General features: G+C 38.4%; 1 protein-coding gene across 1 annotated transcript in view; it reads left to right on the top strand.

Moving 5' to 3' along the window:
* LOC105501741 (renalase-like) overlaps window positions 1-22,354 on the top strand; it is a gene marked incomplete at its 5' end in the record, with an annotated part of 73,152 nt that overhangs the window by 32,824 nt on the left and 17,974 nt on the right. The window contains one exon of the mRNA XM_011927780.1: window positions 10,851-11,026. Coding sequence (XP_011783170.1) covers window positions 10,851-11,026 — 176 coding nt within the window. The remainder of the gene's footprint in view (window positions 1-10,850; window positions 11,027-22,354) is intronic.

Below are 22,354 nucleotides of genomic sequence, written 5' to 3'. Positions count from 1 at the left end.
GCTTTTGATTGTAAGTATTTAATGCTTGAGCCTTCTAAATCTTAGTGCTCTATTAGCAGTTGATGATTATAACGCTGCTGATACTGCTGAGGTTGCTTCTGTTTTTATCAACATTCGGTGTCCTGACCTTCACTCAAAATTGTAGACTAAAAACTGCTGTGGCTATTTCACACTCATTATGATGGCTATTATTAAAAACAAAAACAGAACAAAACAGCAAATAAGTGTTGGTGAGGATGTGGAGAAATTGGAACTCTTATGCATTGCTGGTGGGAATGCAAAATGGTGCAGCCTATGGAAAATGATATGGTTGAGTCATCAAAAAAATTAAAGATAGGATTCCCATATGATCCAGCAATTCCACTTCTGAGTATCTACCCAAAAGAAGTGAAAGCAGGGACTTGAACTGAATTTGTACAGCAATGTTCATAACAGCATCATTTACAATCACTAAAAGGTAGAAGCAACTCAAGTGTCCATTGAAGGTTGAATGGATAAGCAAATTGTGATGTATGCATATGGTGGAATATATCATTCAGCCTTAAGAAGGAAGGAAACTCTGACCTACTACAAAATATATGAACTTTGAGGACATTATGCTAAGTGAAATAAACCAGTTACAAAAGGACAAATATTGTATGACTCCAGTTATATGAGGTGCCTAGAATAGTCAAATTAATACAGACAGAAATAGAATGGTGGTTGCTAGGGGCTGGGGGAAGAGAGAATAGATACTTATTGTTTAAGCGATATGGAGTTTCAGCTTAGGAAGATGACAAAGTTTAGGAGATGGATAGTGGTTATTGTTGGCTTTTAAAAAATAAATTCAGGTGGCACATGTGCAGATTTGTTACATGGGTATATTGTGTAATGCTGGAGTTTGGGCTTCTAGTAAACCCATTGCCCAAATATTGGACATAGTACCCGATAGGGAGTTTTTCAACTCTCTCCCCACTCACATCCTTACTCTTTCTGAAGTTCCCAGTGCTTATTGTTTCCATCTTTATATCCATGTGTACCCATTGATTAGCTCTTACTTATAAGTGAAAACATGGGATATTTGATCTTCTGTTTTAGTTATTTTTTTGCAAAGGACATGATTTCTTTTTTTTATGGCTGCGTAGTATTCTGTGGTGTATATATACAACATTTTCTTTATCCAGTTCACAATTGATGGACACTTAGGTTGATTCCCTGACTTTGCTATTATGAATAGTGCTGCAGTGAACATACGTGTGCAGGTGTCTTCTTGATAAAATGATTTTTTTTTCCTTTGAGTAGATACCCAGTAGTGGGATTGCTGAGTAGAATAGTAGTTATATTTTTAGTTATTTGTGAAATCTCCATACTGTTTTCCATAGGGGTTAAACTAATTTACATTCCCACCAACAGTGTATAAGCATTCCTTTTCTCTGCAGCCTTGCCAGCATCTGTTGTTTTTTGACTTTTTAGTAATAGCCGTGCTGACTAGTGTGAGATTGCATCTCATTGTGATTTTAATTTGCATTTCTCTGATAATTAGTGACGTTGAACATTTATCCATATGTTTGTTGGTTGCTTGTATGTCTTCTTTTGAGAAGTATCTGTTCATGACCTTGCCCCACTTTTTAATGGGGATGTTTTGTTTTGTTTTTCTTGTTGATTTGTTTAACCTCCTTATAGATTCTGGATATTAGACCTTTCTCAGATGCACAGTTTGTAGATATTGTCTCCCATTCTGTAAATTGTCTATTTACTCTGTTAATTAGTTTAATTAAATCCCATTTGTCTATTTTTATTTTTGTTGCATTTGCTTTTGAGGTCTTAGTCATAAATTCTTTGAATATGCCAATGTCCAAAGGAGTTTTTCCTAGGTTTTCTTCTAGTATTTTTATAGTTGCAGGTCTTACATTTAAGTATTTAATCTATCTTGACTTAATTTTTGTCTATGGTGAAAGGTGGTGTTCCAGTTTCATTCTACTGCATATGCCTAGCCAGTTTTCCCCCACATAATTTACTGAATAGGGCGTCCTTTCTCCATTGTTTGTTTTTATTGACTTTGTCAGGATCAGTTAGTTGTAGGTATATGGATTTATTCTGGGTTCTGTATTCTGTTCCATAGATCTTTGTCTATTTTATACCAATACCATGCTGTTTTGAATACTGTAGCCTTGTAGTATACTTTGAGTTTGGGTAATGTGATGCCTCCAGCCTTGTTCTCTTTGCTTAGGATTGCTTTGGCTAATTAGAATTGTTTTTTTCTAATTCTGTGAAAAAATGATGTAGGTAATTTGGTAGGAACTTCACTGAATCTGCAGATTGCTTTGGGCAGTATAATCATTTTAACAATATTGATTCTTCCTCTGTATGAGCATGGGATGTTTTCCCATTTGTTTGTATCATCTATGCATTCTTTCATCAGTATTTTGTTATTCTCCTTGTATAAATATTTTACCTTATTAGTTAAATGTATTTTTAGATATTGTATTTTTTTGTGGCAAATGTAAGTGGGATTGAGTGTGTGATTTGGTTCTCAGCTTGAGTGTTGCTGGTGTATAGGAATGCAACTGATTTTTTTGTGCATTAGTTTTGTATCCTGAAACTTTACTGAAGTCATTTATCAGGTCTAGGAGTCCTTTGGAGCAGTCATTAGGCTTTCTAGGTATAGGATCATGTCATCAGCTAGCAGAGATATTCTACTTCTTCTTTTCCTGTTTGTGTTACTTTTATTTCTTCTTCACACCTAATTGCTCTGACTAGGACTTCCAGTAGTATGTTGAATATGAGAAATGAAAGTAGACATCCTTGTCTTCCTCCCATTCCCAGGGAGTGTATTAGTCCATTTTTACACTGCTATAAAGAACTGCCAGAGATAATTTATAAAGTAAAGAAGTTTAATTGACTAACAGTTCTGCATGACTAGGAATGCCCCAGGAAACTTACAATCATGGCAGAAGGGGAAGCAGGCACTTCTTACATGGCAGCACATGAGAGCACCTGTGAAGGAGGAAACGTCAAACACTTAAAAAACCATCAGATCTTGTGAGAACTCACTGTCATGAGAATAGCATGGGGAAAACTGTCCCCATGATCTAATCACCCCCCACCTCTGACACGTGGGGATTGCAATTTTCGTTGAGATTTGGGTGGGGAAGAACTCCTCAACTGTGTCTTGGAATGAGTTGGGGAAGAACTCCTGCTCAGTGTTTTGGAATCGTTTCACTGAGATTGGTACCAGCTTCTTTGTAGGTCTGGTAGAATTTGGCCATGAGTCTGTCTAGTCCTGAATTTTTTTTGGTTTCTAGATTTTTTATTACTAATTCAATTTTCTAACTCATTATTGGTCGGTTCAGCATTTTAATTTCATCCTGATTCAATCTTGTGAAGTTGTGTGTTTCCAGGAATTTATCCATCTCCTGTAGGTTTTCTAGGTGGTGTGCATAGAGATATTCATAATAGCCTCTGAGAATCTTTTGTATTTATGCAGTATCAGTTGTAATGTCACCCTTGTCATTTTTTTATTATGCTTATTTGAATATTCTCTCTTTTTCTTGGTTAATGTAGCTACTGGTCTATCAGTGTTATTTATCCTTTCAGAGAACCAACTTTTCATTTCATTGGTCTTTTGTATATTTTGTTGGTCACAATTTTATTTCATTCTGCTCCCATCTTTGTTAATTCTTTTGTTCTTCTAGCTTTGGGTTTGGTTTGTTCTCATTTTTCTGCTTCCTTTAGATGTGACATTGGGTTGTTAATCTGAGATCTTTCTATCTTTTTGATGTAAATATTTAGCAGAATAAACTTTCCTTTTAGCCCTGCTTCTGCTGTATCCCAGGGATTTTGGTATTTTGTTTCTATTTCCACTTGTTTCAAAACATATTTTGATTTGTGCTTTAATTCTTTTGTTTGCCCAAAAGTCATTCAGCAGCAATTTGTTTGTTTGGTTTCCATGTACTTATGTGGTTTTTGATAGTTCCTCTTGGTATGATTCCTGATTTTATTCCACTGTGGTCTGAGAAGATGCTTGATATGATTTTGATGTTTTTAAATTTATTGAGATTTTCTATATGGTCAATCATATAATCAATTTTGATTGATAGAGACTGTTCTGTGCACAAATGAGAAAAATGTACATTCTGTGGTTTGGGTTCATTTGGTTAAGAGTCCAATTTAAGTCCAGATTTTCTTTGTTATTTTCTGCCTCAATGTTCTCTCTAGTGCCATCAGCATGGTGTTGAAACCCCCCACTATTATTGTAAGTCTGTCTATCTCTTCACTTAGGTCTAGTAGTATTTGTTTTCTGAATCTTGGTGCTCCAATGTTGAGTGAACATATATTTAAAATAGTAGAATTTTCTGATTGAGTTGAACCCTTTATCATTATATAATACTCCTTTGTCTTTTTTTTTTTATATGGTTGTTTTAAAGTCTCTTTTATCTCACACAAGAATAGCAACCTTTACTCTTTTTTGTTTTCCACTTGTGTGACAGATTTTCTCCATTCTGTTACTTTGAGACTGTGGCTGTAATAATGTGTGACATTGGTCTTTTGAAAACAGTAGATGGTTGGGTCTTGTTTTTTTTATTCTAGTTTGCCAATGTATGTTTCTCAGGTGGGGCTTTTATGCTGTTATGTTCAAGGTTAATACTGATATGTGAGGTTTTGTTCCTGCCATAGTGTTAGCTGGTTACTTTGTAGTCTCAGTTGTGTAATTGCTTTATAGGGTCTGTGTACTTTGGCATTATGTGTGCTTTTGTGATAGCAAGCATCGTTCTTTTGTTTTCGTGTTTAGAACTTCTTTGAACTTTTCTTGTAGGACTGGTCTGGTGATGAAGAGTTCCCTTAGCATTTGCTCATCTGAGAAAACTTTATTTGTCCTTCATTTATGAAGCATAGTTTGGCAGGGTATAAAATTCTTTACTTTTTTTTTCCTTAAGAAAGCTAAAAATATACCCCCAATCTCTTCTTGCTTGTAAGGCTTCTACAGAGAAGTCTGCTGTTAGTCTAATAGTATTTCTTTTATGGATCATTTATCCCATTTTTTCAGCTGCCTTCCTTTGAGACTTTTCTTTTTCATGTTGATCTTGGATAGTCTGATAATTATAGGCCTTGGTGATTATCATCTTGTGTAGTATCTTGTGGGAGTTTTTTAAATTTCTTATATCTGGATGTTGACGATTCTAGCAAGGTTAGTGAGATTTGCCTGAATTACTCCCTCAAATATGTTTTCCAGGTTGCTTTTTTCTTCTTCTTCTCTCTCAGGAATACCAACCAGTTGTAGGTTTGTTCACTTTACATAATCCCATATTTCTCAAAGGCTTTATTCATTTTTCTAAATTCTTTATTTTTGTCTGATTGGATTAATTTGAAAGACCAATATTCAGGCTCTGAAATTCTTTCTTCTGCTTGGTCTAGGTTATTGTTAAAGCTTCCAACTGTATTTTGAAATTTTTTCAGTGAATTTTTTTCATTCCAGAAGTTCTAATTGTTTGGGTTTTTTTGTTTGTTTTTTGTTGTTGTTTTTTGTTTTTGTTTTTGTTTTTGACACAACTATCTCATCTTTTATATCCTGAATTGTTTTTCTAGTTTCTTTGTATTGGATTTCAACTTTCTCTTGGATCTCATTGAGTTTCCTTAAAATCTATATTTTGAATTATTTATCTGCCATTTCAGACTTCATTTTTGTTAGGACCTATTGCTACAGAGCAAATGCAATACTTTGGAGGTGTCAATCCACTCTGAGTTTTTTAATGCTAGAGTTCTTTCACTGATTCCTTCTCATATGAAGCAGCTGTCACTGTTTATTTTTTTATTTGCTGTCATTTGGATAGGACTTTTACATTTTGTAATTCTTTTTAATCTTGTGGGTATGTTGTATGTTGCGTATGATCATTTGGCCTCCTTTCCAGGTGCTTTCAGAGGACCAAGGTGCTGTATAGGTCCTTCATTGTGGATAGCTTTTGTGTGGTGGCTTTCTCAGATGCTGCTTGTTGTAGCAATGTATTCGACATATGAGCCAACACTCTATCTACTCTTTGGCTGAGGGTGTGGAAGTCTCATCACATGCACTAGCACTCAGCCCTTCTGGCAGCAGGTGTTTTATTTGTTGGTGGAGTTCAAGCTCTAGTCCAGTAGGTGGCACTTACGAGTAAGAGCTGGCCCACCCACAGGTAGATTGTTGGTGAGTGGGAAGCACCTGCCCTGATATAGAGGCCAGGAGATTTTGTTGGAGCATGCTGAGTTCTTTGGGGAAGGAGCAGTGGGGTAAGTGCACCAGCTCCAGGAATGCCAGCTGCTTCCCCTATCATACCATGTCACAGGGCTCACAAACTTCAGTTCATAAAGACTTTTTCCTTTGGTTCCCAGTTGCAATGTGGCTATGGGCTACTGATATACCATTTTGGCAGCTACCACCAAGATGGGATTGGGGCAGAGCCTCTTCCTCCAGTCCAGAGCAGACAACTCTGTGGCTTGTCTGTCCTCCATTGCCAGGATGCTGCTGTTTTGTGTAGGGTCAAGGAGTTGGACCCTGCCCTTTGTGCAAGCCCAAGCAGCACAGGCTCACTTTCAGCAAGTGTGGAGTCACTACAAAAAGTGTGATAAGTGCTTTCTCCAGGTGCACATATACCAGCCCCCAGCCAGGAGAACTACTACTGCATCCTCAACAGTGCTAAAGGTGGCAAGGGGTGGATGATTCCCTCTCCACAACCCTTCCTAACCATCAGTTCTACCCCCTTCACCGATTGGTGCCACTTCCTTCATTTCCTTTGTCCCAAGGGAGACTTTAGTGGGCTATGCTCCCCGTTCCCTTCAAGGCAGCCCACCAAGGGTGAGATCTCCAGGCCTCCCACAGCTCCACAGGGATCCACCAGCCCCCTGTGTTTGTCAGAGACAGAGTGGGTTGTGGGGTATGTTTGTGGTGAATCTCATGGTGTGGTGACTCAAGGGCGGAGATTCCCTGGGCAGGGCAGTGTCCCACCGCAGGTGCACAACCAGCATGACTCAGTTCGGCCATGTCAGTTCAGGTCTGAGGGGAGTATAGGCATGCTTAACATGAGCTGGCCACTTGGTTCTTTGCCCCTGGAAAATTTCCCCAAGTCACCACTGACAGCATTGCCCTTGATCCAGAGGGCAGAGGGGCTTCCCAACAGTTTGACAGTCAGTGAATTGTTGCACGGGTGAAGGGAGCAGAGAAGCACTCCCACTACCCCTTACCAAAGGGTTCTGAGTTCCTCAGGGGTCAATCTCTGCCAGACCCTTGCTGCTTTTTTTTTTTTCCTGTATCTCAGCTTTTTCCCCTGGGCACTCTGACAGGTCCTGGATCTCTTCTGTCAGTTTTTCATTTGGAACTTGTCCATTCACAGGTAATGTTGATCTCTCTGAAAAGATCTGGCATCTGATGTCACTAGACAGGCATCTTGAAAACCAGCAGCTTGATGGTGACTATTATAGAACAAAGTGAACATACTCAATGCTACTGAACTATATACATAAAATAGGTTAAAACAGTAAATTTTATGTTATGTATATTTTACGAAACACACAAAAAATCAAATCCTGCTCTGCCTATACCCAGGAATAGTCTTCCATTGTCCCTAGGGTGTTGATATAATGATCAGTCTTAACGCTTTGAGAGAAGTCAATTCTGTTATCCCTTTCTAAAGCTACTCTTTCAACAGTGGAGAGGTGAAAACAAGAATATTACCGAGGAATGCCTTCTGTTTGTGTAGCACTTTATGTTTGAAGGAAGGCTTTTATGTGGGTAATTCATTTAATCCTCATAGCAGGCTTGTAAGGTCAGTAGTGTTGCTCCCTTTTAATTGATGGAAAAAAGTGAAGCCTGAGAGATTAAGTTGTCCACGATTACAGGGCTATTAAAGGTTGCAGAGGTTCAAATACTTATCTTCTGACTCTATAGCCATTGATTTCCCAAAGTAGAGAAATAATTGCCAACTTACTATGAGTTTTACACTTAAAATGCCAAAAACTAGGTAATATTCTTGTTAAACTGAATAAAGAAAAGAAAAAGAAAAATAGCATCATTAACTTCTCAGTGACCAAGGAATAATGATTATGCTGAATTTATGCTCTAAATCCTATTAACATATTTGTGGCTTTTTATACTGCTCTATTTTCAAACTTTGGTCACGTTTAAATTCTGCTTGGCTCTTTGTATTTTTAGACTTTAGCTTCTGAAAATATGCTCTAATTTAGGGTTGGGGGAGCTTTCCCCAAAAACTTACTGTTTTCAGTCATAGCTATTCAAATTTTCATCTAAATTTTCAAAATAAATACACGATTCCAATAAAAATAAGTAGCCAGGTTGTTCTCTCATTGTTATGCAAGAACTATTTCACTTTAGGTCTTAAATTTCATTTTTTATTGCTCTCCGTGGAGTGGATGGTTAATGTAAATGGAAGAAAACTGGCATCACACCATCACTGGTCTTAGTGATTTTATGAGTTCCCCCTAGAACAAATAGCTGGGTCAGTGCAACCTCCCAATTCTCAGCATGCAGCTAGCATTCATTTTCCTGTGAAGCCTGCCATGGATAAGTCAACTCAGAGCCTCAACTTCCCTGCTTCAGAATGCTGACCTAGTAGTTTTCTCTGTTGCTGGGAAGATGTGGTACTGTATGTGTCTCACACGTCCGTGTGAAGAGACCCCCAAACAGGCTTTGTGTGAGCAACAAGGCTGTTTATTTCACCTGCTTGCAAGTGGACTGAGTCCGAAAAAGGAGTCAGCAAAGGGTGGTAGATTATCATTAGTTCTTATAGATTTTGGGATAGGCAGTGGAGTTAGGAGCAATATTTTGCGGGCAGGGTTTGGATCTCACAAAGTACATTCTCAAGGGTGGGAAGAATTACAAAGAAACTTCTTAAGGGTGGGGGAGATTACAAAGTACATTGATCAGTTAGGTTGGGGCAGAAATAAATCACAATGGTGGAATGTCATCAGTTAAGGCTATTTTCACTTTTGTGGATCTTTAGTTACTTCAGTCCATCTGGATGTATATGTGCAGGTCACTGGGTATATGATGGCTTAGCTTAGGCTCAGAGGCCTGACAGTATGGAAGAGGGGTGGCATTGATACCCTGTCACTGTGAACAAGCCTCCCTTAATTTATTAACTGATAACATAAATAACACTTCCTAAGGCAATATGCAACAGATTTCTCACTGTGGTAGTATTCTGTGAAAGAAACTGAGATTTCCCACTCCTGGGTCCTTCCCTCTGTACAGAACCTGTAAAGTCTTTACCGACAGGTTACACATTGAACATTCAAAGAGATGGCCCCTCTGTTTCCTCTTTCAAGTTGTTTCAGCTACTGTGAGGTGAAAATACTGTACAGTCCAGCTTACCGTTGTATTTACTGCACAAACTCTGAATTCAGGTCCCTCACCTCATATACGTGGAACTCTTTGGAAGCATTCACTGCACTTTAAAAAGTCTGCAGCATGTTGGGACTCTCTTCTCTTGTGTTTTGCCATAAAATTCATAAGCCAGGGTTCCTTGTGCTGAGTGCAATGGAAAAATGAAGTACTTTCATAAAACATGACTCACACCTATAATTTAGGCAACACTCAGGAAGCTTTACCCATATATCCTGGCTTATTGCTTCCATTCCCATAGCTTACATTTATTAAGCACCTACTCTGTGTCAGAAACTATGCTGAGTATTTCATGTATACTGTGTTATTTAATGCACATCATAGACCTATGTGGTGGCTACTAACTTATTCTCATTAAAAAAAAAAAAAAACCTGAAATGTAACTGAAATGTAAAGAGATTAAGCGGGCACATAGTGAGTAAGTGGCTTATGTCAACTCTTTCTTTCCTGTGTCAATTGTACTGCTGTAACTCAACTAGATCATTGTATTACCTTTTACAATTCCAAGTTAAAGAATTTCCAGAATCAGGTTTGACATCTCCTATCAGTGCCTTACACACTTTAATATTCTCTTCTCTCAGGAGGGGGAGGTTCCAATTTTCATATTATATTCATATGTTTTACATCTATCATTGTTTTCCTCTCAGCTTTCTCTTATACATGATTCAAACAAATAATAGCAGACAAATTCTTGTTAATATTCTTCCAAGACGGTACTTTCTAATGTCTCAGTTACTTATGTTTCTTTCAACTCAGACTTTATTTGATTGCTCTATATTCTACTAAGGAGTGAATGATACAAAGCAGATATTCATTATTTGTGATTACGAACAGACAGCAAAAAAGTCAATGGCAAACAAAAATGGAAAGTTGCTTCATGTTTTGAATGAGACAGACTTTTATTTTTAATGCTGATTAAAACATAAAGAAATGGTAATTAAAACATAGAGAAGAATATTATGAGGACAAGCCTGTCTTTAAAGAGGAGCTTGGTTTCTTTTTGTTCTGACATTTGTGTAATTTCAACAAAATATATTTCAACCCATTAAGCATTCATTGAATGAGACAAGTATTTATTGAATATCTACTTTGTTCTCAGAATTTATGAAGATTATAGACTCTGTATTAAAAAATGGACCCTGCCCTGAAAAGCTAGAAATTTTGTGAATGAGAGAAGACAAACCTAAATATAATTATATCCAGGGCAGTTCATATTAAATGAACTTCTACCCTTTCTTCCAGTTCTTTAGCAATATCTGACAATCTGTTCACTGAAACTTCTCTTTAATCTGTCTTCTTCAGAGAAGTTTGATTTTGAATTTCAGAAATGCCTAATTTATGCTTTAAAGATTAGAATAAGATTTTCCTCCATTTATTGCTTGATTATTGTGATCAATTCTTTAGTTTGAATTGCAATCCTGAGAGATGCTTGCCTCCTACCCACTTTAAGATGCATCTTTATGATCCTCTTATGCCACAGAGTCATCAGAAATTGGGCCTTCCCTCGTGATTCACACCACTGTCCCATTTGGAGTTACATACTTGGAACACAGCATTGAGGATGTGCAGGAGTTAATCTTCCAGCAGCTGGAAAACATTTTGCCAGGTTTGCCTCAGCCAATTGCTACCAAATGCCAAAAATGGAGACATTCACAGGTAATCAAATATCTAAGCACAACGATTTTCTTAATAGGCTAACAGAACTGATGTTACTTCTTTATCCTTTGCATTCTCTAGTAAAAGAAATTAACTATGTGATCTTTAGAGCAAATATGTGTTTTCCCAACACATAAATATAACTTCTGCGGGTTTTATTGTCCTGCTGTTTCTCAACAAGAAGTGCATACAATTTTCACCAATGTTATCTTCAAATTCTATCTCAAGACTTACAAACCTTGATATTCTGAGGTCTTCTCTTCAGACAAGGCAGCTAGTATCTCCAAATGTAGCTGTTTCTTTGGGCTTCTTCTAGATCAGTACTGTGGATACTTAGAAACCACTATAACTTCCCAAAATTTTGCAATATGTCAAATTAACCTTGTAAGTGTATTTTGCTACCACAATTTTCATTTTTATTAAGTTTCCACTTTGGTTTTGACTGCTGCCAGCTGAGCTCTCTGTGGGAGAGAGATAAGTACCTGCATAGGACAGCTAGTTGAGCTGTTTTTCAGGGTTAGATTAAACCTGCTGATCACTCTACTAGTTCAAACTTAAAGCTCCTTATACTAAGTAAATGTTGACTTTTTCTGAAAATTTCTGCATATTTCAATGGAAGTGAGTATTCGTAGAAAAAGTCTTTTGATCCGTAAACTCAGTAGTAAAGTCATTTAGGGGACAATGAAGCAAAGGGCAGATACAGGAAAAAAAGCAGTGAGTTTTCCATTTTTTTCCTGGGATTTCTGAGCTTGTTGACGAACTGATTTATCGTCCCTATTGGTTATCCAAGCTGTGAAGCCTTTAGAAAAAGTGGTGTTGTGGGAAATTGCAGTTGGTTTTGTATATTTTAAAGGGCTTTCCAAAATCAGAGGAAATAGTAAATTACTTCCTAAAATATTGCAGCAGGTCTATGTTTTACTCTTATCATCTCAAGTTAAATTATACAGTGAACCTTTGGGGAAAATATTTACTTAAGCACATCATGGTCACTTTAGAAGACTTTACTTTTTCCTTTTAAAAGCATTGAAAAATCTAAATAGCTATTCTCTTTAAGTGATATTGAACTCAATTTTAAGTTGGCTTGAATAAGAAAACAGGGAAATAATCTTGTTGATATATTTTGAAGCTAGATATATTACACATCAAGTCGCTTTGTGATTTATAAATACTCCTTTAAAAGAAACATTCGTTTATGAGGTTTCCTCTCATGCCTTTCTTGTAATTTATTAATAAACTGAAAAAGTGGGTTTAAAAATCTACTTATTTCTTAATATTTGATGTGTTAATAAAAATAGATTTATCCTAACCACAAAATGGCCTAATCAAAGTTGTGCAATATCACAAAATTTAATAAAAATCTTTGAACACAATGTACCTCCAAACCCTAGCAATAATTTTGTTACAATTTGGATGTTGAAATTATCTCACTCTATTTACAACTCTGAAGTCATGAAGTCTACATTGGCTGCAAAACCTGAAAAGGAGTAAATTATCATGCAGACTTAGAGGTTTGCATGTTCCACTATTCATATACTTCTCATAGTACCTTGAGGATCATTTTACAGAACGTAACATTCATTTATGGTAGAAATGTGGGAGGGTAGGGGACATATTAGAAATCTCTATACCTTCCTCTCAGTTTTGCTATGAACTTAAAACTGTTCTGAAAAAAAACAAGTGAAGTCAATTTAAAAATAGAAAAAATTCAAATTAAAAATGTATCTAGTGGTAAAGATAAACCCTAAATAGATTATTTTAAATATATATTTTTTAAAAGCAGTCTTATGAGTTTGTTAGTTTTAGAAAAACTGTAGTGATGAACACACGAAGCCTCACAGAGATGAAATAACTTCCTTAAATCCCCACAGGTAATAATGACGAAACCAGTCTACCTGCCTCTCAAATCCTTCCATCCTCTTCACCCACCTTATATTTCCTGTTGTTGTTGTAACAAATTCTCAAAAACTTGGTAGTGGGAAACAACACAAATTTATTATCTTACATTCCTGGAGGTAAGAGTCGAAAATGGGTCTCACTGGAATAAAATCCAGGTGTGGCCAGGGCTGCATTCCTTTCTAGAGGCCCTAGGAGAGAATCCATTTTCTTGCCTTTGTCATCTTCTAGAAGCTGCCCACATTCCTCAGCCTCAGACCCCTCCGATCTTCAAAGCCAGCAACAGCAGGTCAAATCCTTCTTCTGCTCTGACCTTTTCCTCTGCCTCGCTCTTGTGATGACATTGGGCCCATCTGTGTGATCCAGAATACTTACCCCATCTCAGGTTCAGCTGACTCATAATTTTAATCCATCTGCAACCTAAAATCTTCCTTTCCATTGACATAACATATTTGTAGGTTCCAGGGATTAAGACATGGATGTCTGTGATAGGGGCATTACTTCTGCCTGCCACACCCTCCTTTCTCCCAAATCCCCTGATGGATCCCCTTAATGAGGCATTGTTTCCCTCTTCCTCATAAAACCTCTGGAGAGAGCATCAGCCCTGTAAGACTCAAGCCACACTAAGGGAGCAGCTGCTATCTGCAAGAGATAAGAGGAGTATTTTCTGTGGGGACAGTTTCTGATTGCCTTGGTGTTGCCCTCCCAAGCCTAGTGCTGTTCCTAATGTCGCATATCCATATCCACAATTGCAGCAGTGGGGTAAAAAATGTTTTTTCATGTATTCATTTGGTAACTCACTTATTCAATAAGCATTTAATGAATGCCTACAACATGCCTAGTACTCTGCTCAGGAAACCCTAGAGACTAATATTCGCTGATGGCCTTCTCCTAAGACTCTAAATTGAAGTTTGTCTTGGGTAAGATAATGGTGCATTCTTGTGGGTGCTGCTCTTAGGAAAGAGGCAGGTGAAGAAAGAAGGTGTTTTTTGAAAGACTTAGGAGCTGTTTCTGTGCATCCCGTTTTTAATTTGAATAAAGCACTTGAGTAGGTGGTTCAAACAAACAGAAAAGCAATGGCAGATTTTCTGTGGTTCTCAGTTCCTCCCTTTTGCAGCTATTTGCCTTCCATAATTTAAATGTTTAGCCAGTTAATATGACTTGATTCTTAGTCGGTTATGCATTGAATTAAGGTTTCTGTAACAAGTATGATGTATTAACTCTTTCACTAGAAGCAGAATTACTGAAAATGTCTTTCCATGTACCTTGACAGGGGACATTTAATCAGTTTGATAACCCTAATACTCTGACCATTATTTTATGCTGTGCTTTCCTTCGTTTCAGTGTCTATCATGATGTCCTTCTCAAACTATAGTAAATTTCTGCTTTGCATTCAGGTTTAGCTCAAATTTTCCCCATCTTTCTTCAATTCCAGAAAATGTTAGTGGCCCTTTTCCTTTCTTTATTTAGCACTGTCATGATTACTTTGTTTTTTAGTCTCCAAATGTGCATTCAGATACCAAGGAAATCAGGAGAGGAACTTAGGGGGAGGAAATGAATGAATACATTGAAATTCAATATCTTTGGAAAAATAAATGGATGTGGATGTGGACTACCTTGTAAGCTTGTACAGTACAATTAAAAATCAGTTATCTTCTATAGGTATATATCTTCATTTAATATTTTGCCCTGAGCTTGAACCTTTTTCTTTTCTTTTGTTTTGTTTTTTTTCAGAGGTAGGATCTAACTCTGTCACTCCAGTTGGAGTGCAGTGCATGATCAGAGCTGACTACAGCAGCCTGCCTCAAACTTCTTAGTTCAAGTGATCCTCTCACCTCAGCCTTCTGAGTAGCTGGGATTACAGGTGCACACTACTGTTCCCGGTTAATTTTTTTAAATGTTTGTAGTCATGGGGTCTTGCTATGTTGCCCAGGCTGGTCTCAAACTCCAGGACTCGAGCGATCTGCCTGCCTTGGTCTCCCAAAAGTGCTGGGATTATACGCATGAGCCACTGCACCTGGCCACAAACAGTATTTACAATAACTCCAATCTTCACTGGTATCTCTTATAGAACTTTAAAGAATTTCCAAAATTTATCATTCACAACCCTTTTGGAAAGCTCTCCTCATTCCTTGTATGACCCTCTTATGAAAACGCCTTTGAATCCTCTCTTTGCTCCCTTAATAACCTACAGAAACTTTTGCTGACAATCAGCCATGTAGGCTTGTCATTTTTTCTTTCCTTTCTTCAACCTTCCATTCACATTCTTCACTTTTGACTCTATCTTTTTATTCCCCTCCCACCTCTTAAACAAGGAAGTCTTTGCCCTTTTCAATAAAAGTTTCCATTTGATTCCTTCAGGCCTTTTCCAGCTGATTACCTTAGTTACCCATAGTACTGCTAGGTGTTAAAAGGAGTAAGAGAGAAAAGGGGAAATGGGCAATGGCTGAAGGCCAGAATTTTTCTTACAGATTTTGTTTGGTGGGGGAAGTGGGTGTGCACACAGAAGAGCTTGAGACCACCTGTACGCTTACATTATTCCCTCATGAGGTTAATTTCTGGTGAGTAATAGTGTCTAATTTCAGCATTGAAAGGTCAGGTGGTAATTGATATTTTAATTTTTTCTTGCTTTTTCTGATGCATTTTCTTTTTCTTTTTCTTATTTTTTAACTTTTAAGCTCAGGGGTACACGTGCAGGTTTGTTGTATGAGTAAATTTGTATCATAGGGGTTTGTTGTACAGATTATTTTATCACCCAGGTATTAAGCCTAGTACCCATTATTTCTCCTAATCCTCTCCCTTCTCCCACCCTATACCCTCCACCCTCTGATAGGCCCTAGGGTGTGTTGCTCCTCTCTATGCGTTCATGCATTCTCATCATTTAGCTCCCACTTATAAGTGAGAACACGCGGTATGTGGTTTTCTGTTCCCGCATTAGTTTGCTAAGGATAATGGCCCCCAGCTCCATCCATGTTTTCCTGCAAAGGACATGATCCCATTCTTTTTTATAGCTGCATAGTGTTCCATGGTGTATATGTATCACCTTTTCTTTATCCAGTCTATTATTGATGGGAATTTAGATTCATCTGATGTATTTGCTATTGTGAATAGCACTGCAATGAACATATGTGTACATGTATCCTTATAATAGAACAACTTATATTCCTTTGGGTATGCATCTAGTAATAGGATTACTGGGTTGAATGACGTTTGTGGTTTTAGGTCTTTAAGGAATCGCCACACTGTCAACGATGGTTGAACTAATTTACAATCCCACCAACAATGTGTAAGCACTCCTTTTTCTACTCAACCTCACCAGCATCTGTTATTTTTTAATAACAGCCATTCTGACTGGTATGAGATTTCATTGTGGTTTTGATTTGCATTTCTCTAATGATCAGCGATGTTCAACTTTTTTCCATGTGAATCTTGGCCATGTGTATGTCTGCTTTTGAAGTGTCTGAACATGTCCTTTGCCCACTTGTTAATGCGGTTGTTTTTTTCCTGTAAATTTGTTAAGTTCCTTATAGATGCTGGATATTAGACCTTTGTCAGATGCATAGTTTGCAAAAATTTTCTCTTATTCTGTAGGCTGTCTGTTCACTCTGTTGATAGTTTCCTTTGCTACGCAGAAGCTCTTTAAATAGATCTCATTTGTCAATTTTTGCTTTTGTTGCAATTGCTTTTAGCATCTTGGTCATGAAATGTTTGCCTCTTCCTGTGTCCAGAATGGTATTGCCTAGGTTGTCTTCCAGAGTTTTTATAGTGTTGGGTTTTTCACTTAAGTCTTTAATTCATTTTGAGTTAATTTTTGTGTATGGTATAACGAAGGGGTCCAGTTTCAGTCTTCTGCATATGGCTAGCAAGTTCTCCCAGCATCATTTATTGAATAGGGAATCCTTTCCCCATTACTTGTTTTTATCAGGGCTGTCAAAGATCAGATAGTTGCAGGTGTGTGGCCTTATTTCTAAGTTCTCTATTCTGTTCCATTGGTCTATGTGTCTGTTTTTGTGCCAGTATCATGCTGTTTTAGTGCCTCCAGCTTTGTTCTTTTTGCTTGGGATTGCCATGGCTATTCAGGCTCTTTTCTGGTTGCATATAAATTTTAAAATAGTTTTTTCTAGTTTTTTGAAGAATGTTAATGGTGGTTTAATAGCAATAGCATTGAATCTATAAATTGCTCTGAGTAGTATGGCCATTTTAACAATATTGATTCTTCCTATCCATGAGCATGAAATGCTTTTCCATTTGTTTGCGTCATCTCTGTCTTCTTGGAGCAGTGTTTTGTAGTTCTTCTTGAAGAGATCTTCCACCTCCATGGTTAGCTGTGTTCCTAGGTATTTCATTCTTTATTTTTTATTTATTTATTTATTTATTTGAGACGGAGTCTAGCTCTGTCGCCCAGGCTGGAGTGCAGTGGCCCGATCTCAGCTCACTGCAAGCTCCGCCCCCCGGGTTCACGCCATTCTCCTGCCTCAGCCTCCCATGTAGCTGGGACTACAGGCGCCCACCACCGCACCCGGCTAATTTTTTGTATCTTTAGTAGAGACAGGGTTTCACAGTGTTAGCCAGGATGGTCTCGATCTCCTGACCTCGTGATCCACCCGTCTTGGCCTCCCAAAGTGCTGAGATTACAGGCATGAGCCGGTATTTCATTCTTTTTATGGCACTTGTGAATGGGATTGCATTCCTGATTTGGCCCTCGGCTTGACTATTGTTGGTATATAGGAGTGTTAGTGATTTAGTGATTTTCGCATGTTGATTTTGTATCCTGAGACTTTGCTGAAGTTGTTTATGAGCTTAAGAAGCATTTGTGCTGAGACTGTGAGGTTTTCTAGATATAGGATCATGCCATCTACAAACAGGGTAGTTCAACTTCCTCTTCCTATCTGGATGCCCCTTATTTCTTTCTCTTGCCTGCTTGCCCGGGTGGGCCAGGACTTCCAAAATTATGTTTAATAGGAGTGGTGAGAGAGAGCATCCTTGTCTTTTGCTGGTTTTCAAGGGGAATGCTCCTAGCTTTTGCCCGTTCAGTATGATGTTGGCTGTGGATTTGCCGTAGATGGCTCTTATTATTTTGAGGTATGTTCCTTCAATACCTAGTTTATTGAGAGTTTTTCACATGAAGGGGTATTGAATTTTATCGAAAACCTTTTCTGTATCTATTGAGGTAATCATGTAGTTTTTGTATTTAGTTCTGTTTACATGATGAATCATATTTATTGATTTGCATATGTTGAACTAACCTTGGATCCCAGGGATAAAGCCTACTTGATCATGGTGGATAAGATTTTGATGTGCTGCTGGATTTGTTTGCCAGTGTTTTTTGAAGATGTTTGCCTCAATGTTCAAGGATATTGGCCTGAAGTTTTCTTTTTTTGTTATATCTGTGCTAGGTTTTGGTATCAGGATGATGTTGACCTCATAGAATGAGTTACAGAGGGGTCCCTTCTCCTCAAATTTTTGGAATAGTTTCAGCAGGAATGGTACCAGTTCTTTGTACATCTGCTAGAATTCAACAGTGAATCTGTCTGGTCCTGGGATTTTTTTGGTTGATAGGCTATTTATTACTGACTCAACTTCAGAGCTTATTATTGGTCTGTTCAGGAAATCAGTTTCTTCATGGTTCAGTCTTGGGAGGGTGTATGTATCCAGGAATATATTCATTTATTCTATATTTTCTAGTTTATGTTCACAGAGGTGTTCATAATATTCTCTGATGGTTGTTTCTATTTCTGTAGGGTCAGTGGTAATATACTGCTTGTTTTTTCTTATTGTGTTTATTTGGATCTTCTCTCTTTTCTTCTTTATTAGTCTAGCTAGCAGTCTATGTATTTTATTAATTTTTTTCCAGAAAACAGCTCCTAGATTCATCGATCTTTTGAATGATTTTTTTGTATCTCAATCTCTTTCAGTTCAGCACTGATTTTGGTTATTTCTTGTCTCTGCTAGCTTTGGGATGTATTTGCTCTTGGTTCTGTAGTTATTTTAGTTGTGATGTAATTGTTAGTTTGAGATCTTTCCAACTTTTTGATGTGAGCATTTGGTGCTATAAATTTCCCTCCTAACACTGCCTTAGCTATGTTCCAGAGATTTGGATATGTTGTATCTTTTTTCTCATTAATTTCAAATAACTTCCTGATTTCTGTCTTTATTTTCATTATTTACCCAAATGTTATTCAGGAGCAGATTATTCAGTTTTCACATGACTATATGGTTTTGAGTGAATGTCTTAGTCTTGATTTCTAATTTGATTGTGCTGTGGTCTGAGAGATTGTTATGATTTCAGTTCTTTTGCATTTGCTGAGGAATTTTTTACTTATTATGTGATCAATTTTAGAGTGTGTGCCATGTGACAATGAGAAGAATGTATAGTCTGTTGTTTTTAGGTGGACAGTTCTGTAGATATCTGTCAGCTCCATTTGATCCAGTGCTGAGTTTAAGTTCTGAATATCTTTGTTAATTTTCTGTCTCTATCATCTGCCTAATGTTGTCAGTGGAGTGTTAAAGTCTCCCACTATTATTGTGTCAGAGTCTAAGTCTATTTGAAAGTATCTGAGAACTTGCTTTATGCATTTGGGTGCCCTGTATTGGATGCATATATATTTAGGATAGTTAGATATTCTTGTTGAATTGAACCCTTTACCATTATGTAGTACCTTTCTTTTTTTGTCTTTGTTGGTTTAAAGTCTGTTTTGTCTGAAACTAGGATTGCAACCCCTGCTTTCTTCTCTTTTCCATTTCCTTGGTAGATCCCTTTGTTTTGAGCCTATATGCATTATTGCATGTGAGATGGGTCTCTTGAAGACAACATAATGGGTCTTGGTTTTTTATCCATCTTGCCACTCTTTCTCTTTTAGTTGGGACATTTAACCCATTTGTATTCAAGTTTTGTATGTATACTTGATCCTGTTATCATGATGTTAGCTTGTTATTTTGCAGACTTGTTTATGTGGTTGCTTTATGGTGTCACTGGTCTATGTACTTCAGTGTGTTTTTGTAATGGCTGGTAACCATCCTTCCTTTCCATATTTAGTGCTTCCCACAAGAGCTCTTTTGTAAGACGGGTCTGGTGGTAACGAGTTCCCTCAGTATTTGCTTGTCTGTAAAGATTATTATTTCTTCTTCTTCTTCTTTAAGCTTATGAAGCTTAGTTTTGCCAGATTTGAAATTCTGAGTTGGAATTTCTTTCCTTTAAGAATATTGAATACTGGCCACCAATCTTTTCTGGCTTGTAGAGTTTCTGTTGAGAGGTCCGCTGTTAGTCTAATAGATTTCCCTTTGTAGATTACCTGACCTTTCTCTCTTGCCACCTTTAACATTATTTTTTTTCATTTTGACCTTGGAGAATCTCACAATTATATATCTTGGGGATAATCTTCTTGTGAAGTATCTTACTAGGGTTCTCTGCATTTCCTGAATTTGAATGTTGGTTTCTCTGGCTAGGATGGAGAGACTCTCGTGGACAATGTCCTGAAGTATGTTTTCCAAGTTGGTTCTATTCTTTTCATCTCTTTCAGGAACACTAGTGATTCATAGATTTGGTCTCTTTACATATTCCCATATTTCTTAGAGGTTTAGTTCACTCTTTTTCATTCTTTTTTCTCTATTCTTGTCTGACCATCTTATTTCAGAAAGCCAGTCTTCAAGCTCTGAGATTCTTTCCTCCACTTGGTCTATTCTGCTGCTAATACTAGTGATTGCATTATGAAATTCTTGTAATGTGTTTTTCAGCTCTTTCAGGTCATTTATGTTCTTTTCTATACCAGTTATTTTGTCTGTCAGATCTTGCCTTGTTTTATCATTATTTTTAGCTTCCTTGGATTGGGTTTCAACATACTCCTGTAGCTCAGTGTTCTTCATTCCTATCCATATTCTGAATTCTATTTCTGTCATTTTGGCCGTCTCAGCCCCATTCAGAACTCTTGCTAGAGAGGTAATGTGGTCATTTGGAGGAAAGAAGGCACTCTGGCTTTTTGAGTTTTCAGAGTTCTTGCATTGATTCCTTCTCATCTGTGTGAGCTTATGTACCTTCAGTCTTCGAGGTTGCTGACATTTGGATTTTTTGCCTCTTTTATCCTATTTGATGACCTTGAGAGTTTGATTGTGGCATAAGGTTGATTCAACCAACTGGCTTCATTTCTGAAAGACTGTAGGGGGCCAACACTTAGCTCTCACCTCCTGGACTGCGTGCCGTAACTCTGCAGGACTCGTAGTGGGCCCCAACTTTGTTCTCTGGCTCCTCAAGGTTAGCAGCCCACGGTGATTGTGGGACCAAGATATGGCTGCTGCAGCAGAGTATTAGCAGATGCCAGAGTACATGCCTCCCTGTGAGTGTTCACCACATTGGTGGAGGCAGCGCGGTAGGTGACTGTGTGCACAGTCACACTGGAGGTGATGTTGGCTCAGGGGCAGGGTGCTGACTGGCACAGGTCTGGGTGCCTTCTCTTTGCACTGGAAGTGGGAGTGATCACTCAGGGAAGAAGAGGATCTGCTGTTCTCTGTGCAGTGTTAATACAAGGGTGGGGCACTAATGGAGGTGAGGCTGGCTGGTTTTGTGCCCACCAAGGCTGTCTGCAATGGTGGTTGGTCAGGGGAGGGTGGGCGGAGTGCACTCTCACAGAAGAGAAGCAAAACCCACCCCATGCAGACATGCACCAGCAAAGCAATTGTGGACAGTTGCCATGGGCCTTGGGGAAGCTGTAGTATGGGGAAGGAGTAGGCAGGCTGGTGCATGATTGTAGAGGCTGCCCTACTGGAGCTCTGCACTCATCAGGCACAGTCCACCAGTACAGAAGCTATGGTGTAGGGCCCCAGGATACCTGGGACTGCCCTGCAAGCAGGCATGGCCTGAGCTGGTTCTCAGGTCAACCTAGCCCCATCTAATGGGCAAGATAGTCTTTCGGAGATCAAGTCCAACAGTTCGTCTATAGCTAAAGTCTCCTAGGAGCAAGTCAAGCCTAGGGGCATGGCCATCCCTGGCTGTACTTCACTACTGATCCTCCCACACCAAACCATCTGGGCTCCACATCAACTGGCTTGTTGCCCCCACCTCTTCTCTAAGCAGCTCTCCCTGCCAACTTGATTTCCATGGTGATTAAGGAGTCTTCTCCTGCCAGAGTTCCACAGGCCTATGGTGAGAGCAGGTTGCTCCTCGCCTGTTCAACTCACCCACTCCCCTGGAGCCATTGTGGGCCAGTAATGAGTCTGGGTGTTCAGTAGCCCCATGCAGTGTTCCCAGCTTTCTCCTTCTTTAGTCCAGCTTCTGTGTCTTCCCTTGGTCCACTTTGGGTGCCTTCCTTCTGAAGATCTATTAGGAGCATGCCAGTTGCCTTGGTCCCTTGGTGGGAGCCATTCCACCTGGGCACATCTAGTCAGCCATCTTGCCTTCCCCCTGCATTTTCTGTTACCCTCATTTTCTCCCTTTAGATGAGT

Source organism: Colobus angolensis, unplaced genomic scaffold (assembly GCF_000951035.1).
Source record: "Colobus angolensis palliatus isolate OR3802 unplaced genomic scaffold, Cang.pa_1.0 Scaffold745, whole genome shotgun sequence".
NCBI classification, from domain to species: Eukaryota; Metazoa; Chordata; class Mammalia; order Primates; family Cercopithecidae; genus Colobus; species Colobus angolensis.
This window is presented reverse-complemented; position numbering and strand designations above follow the sequence as displayed.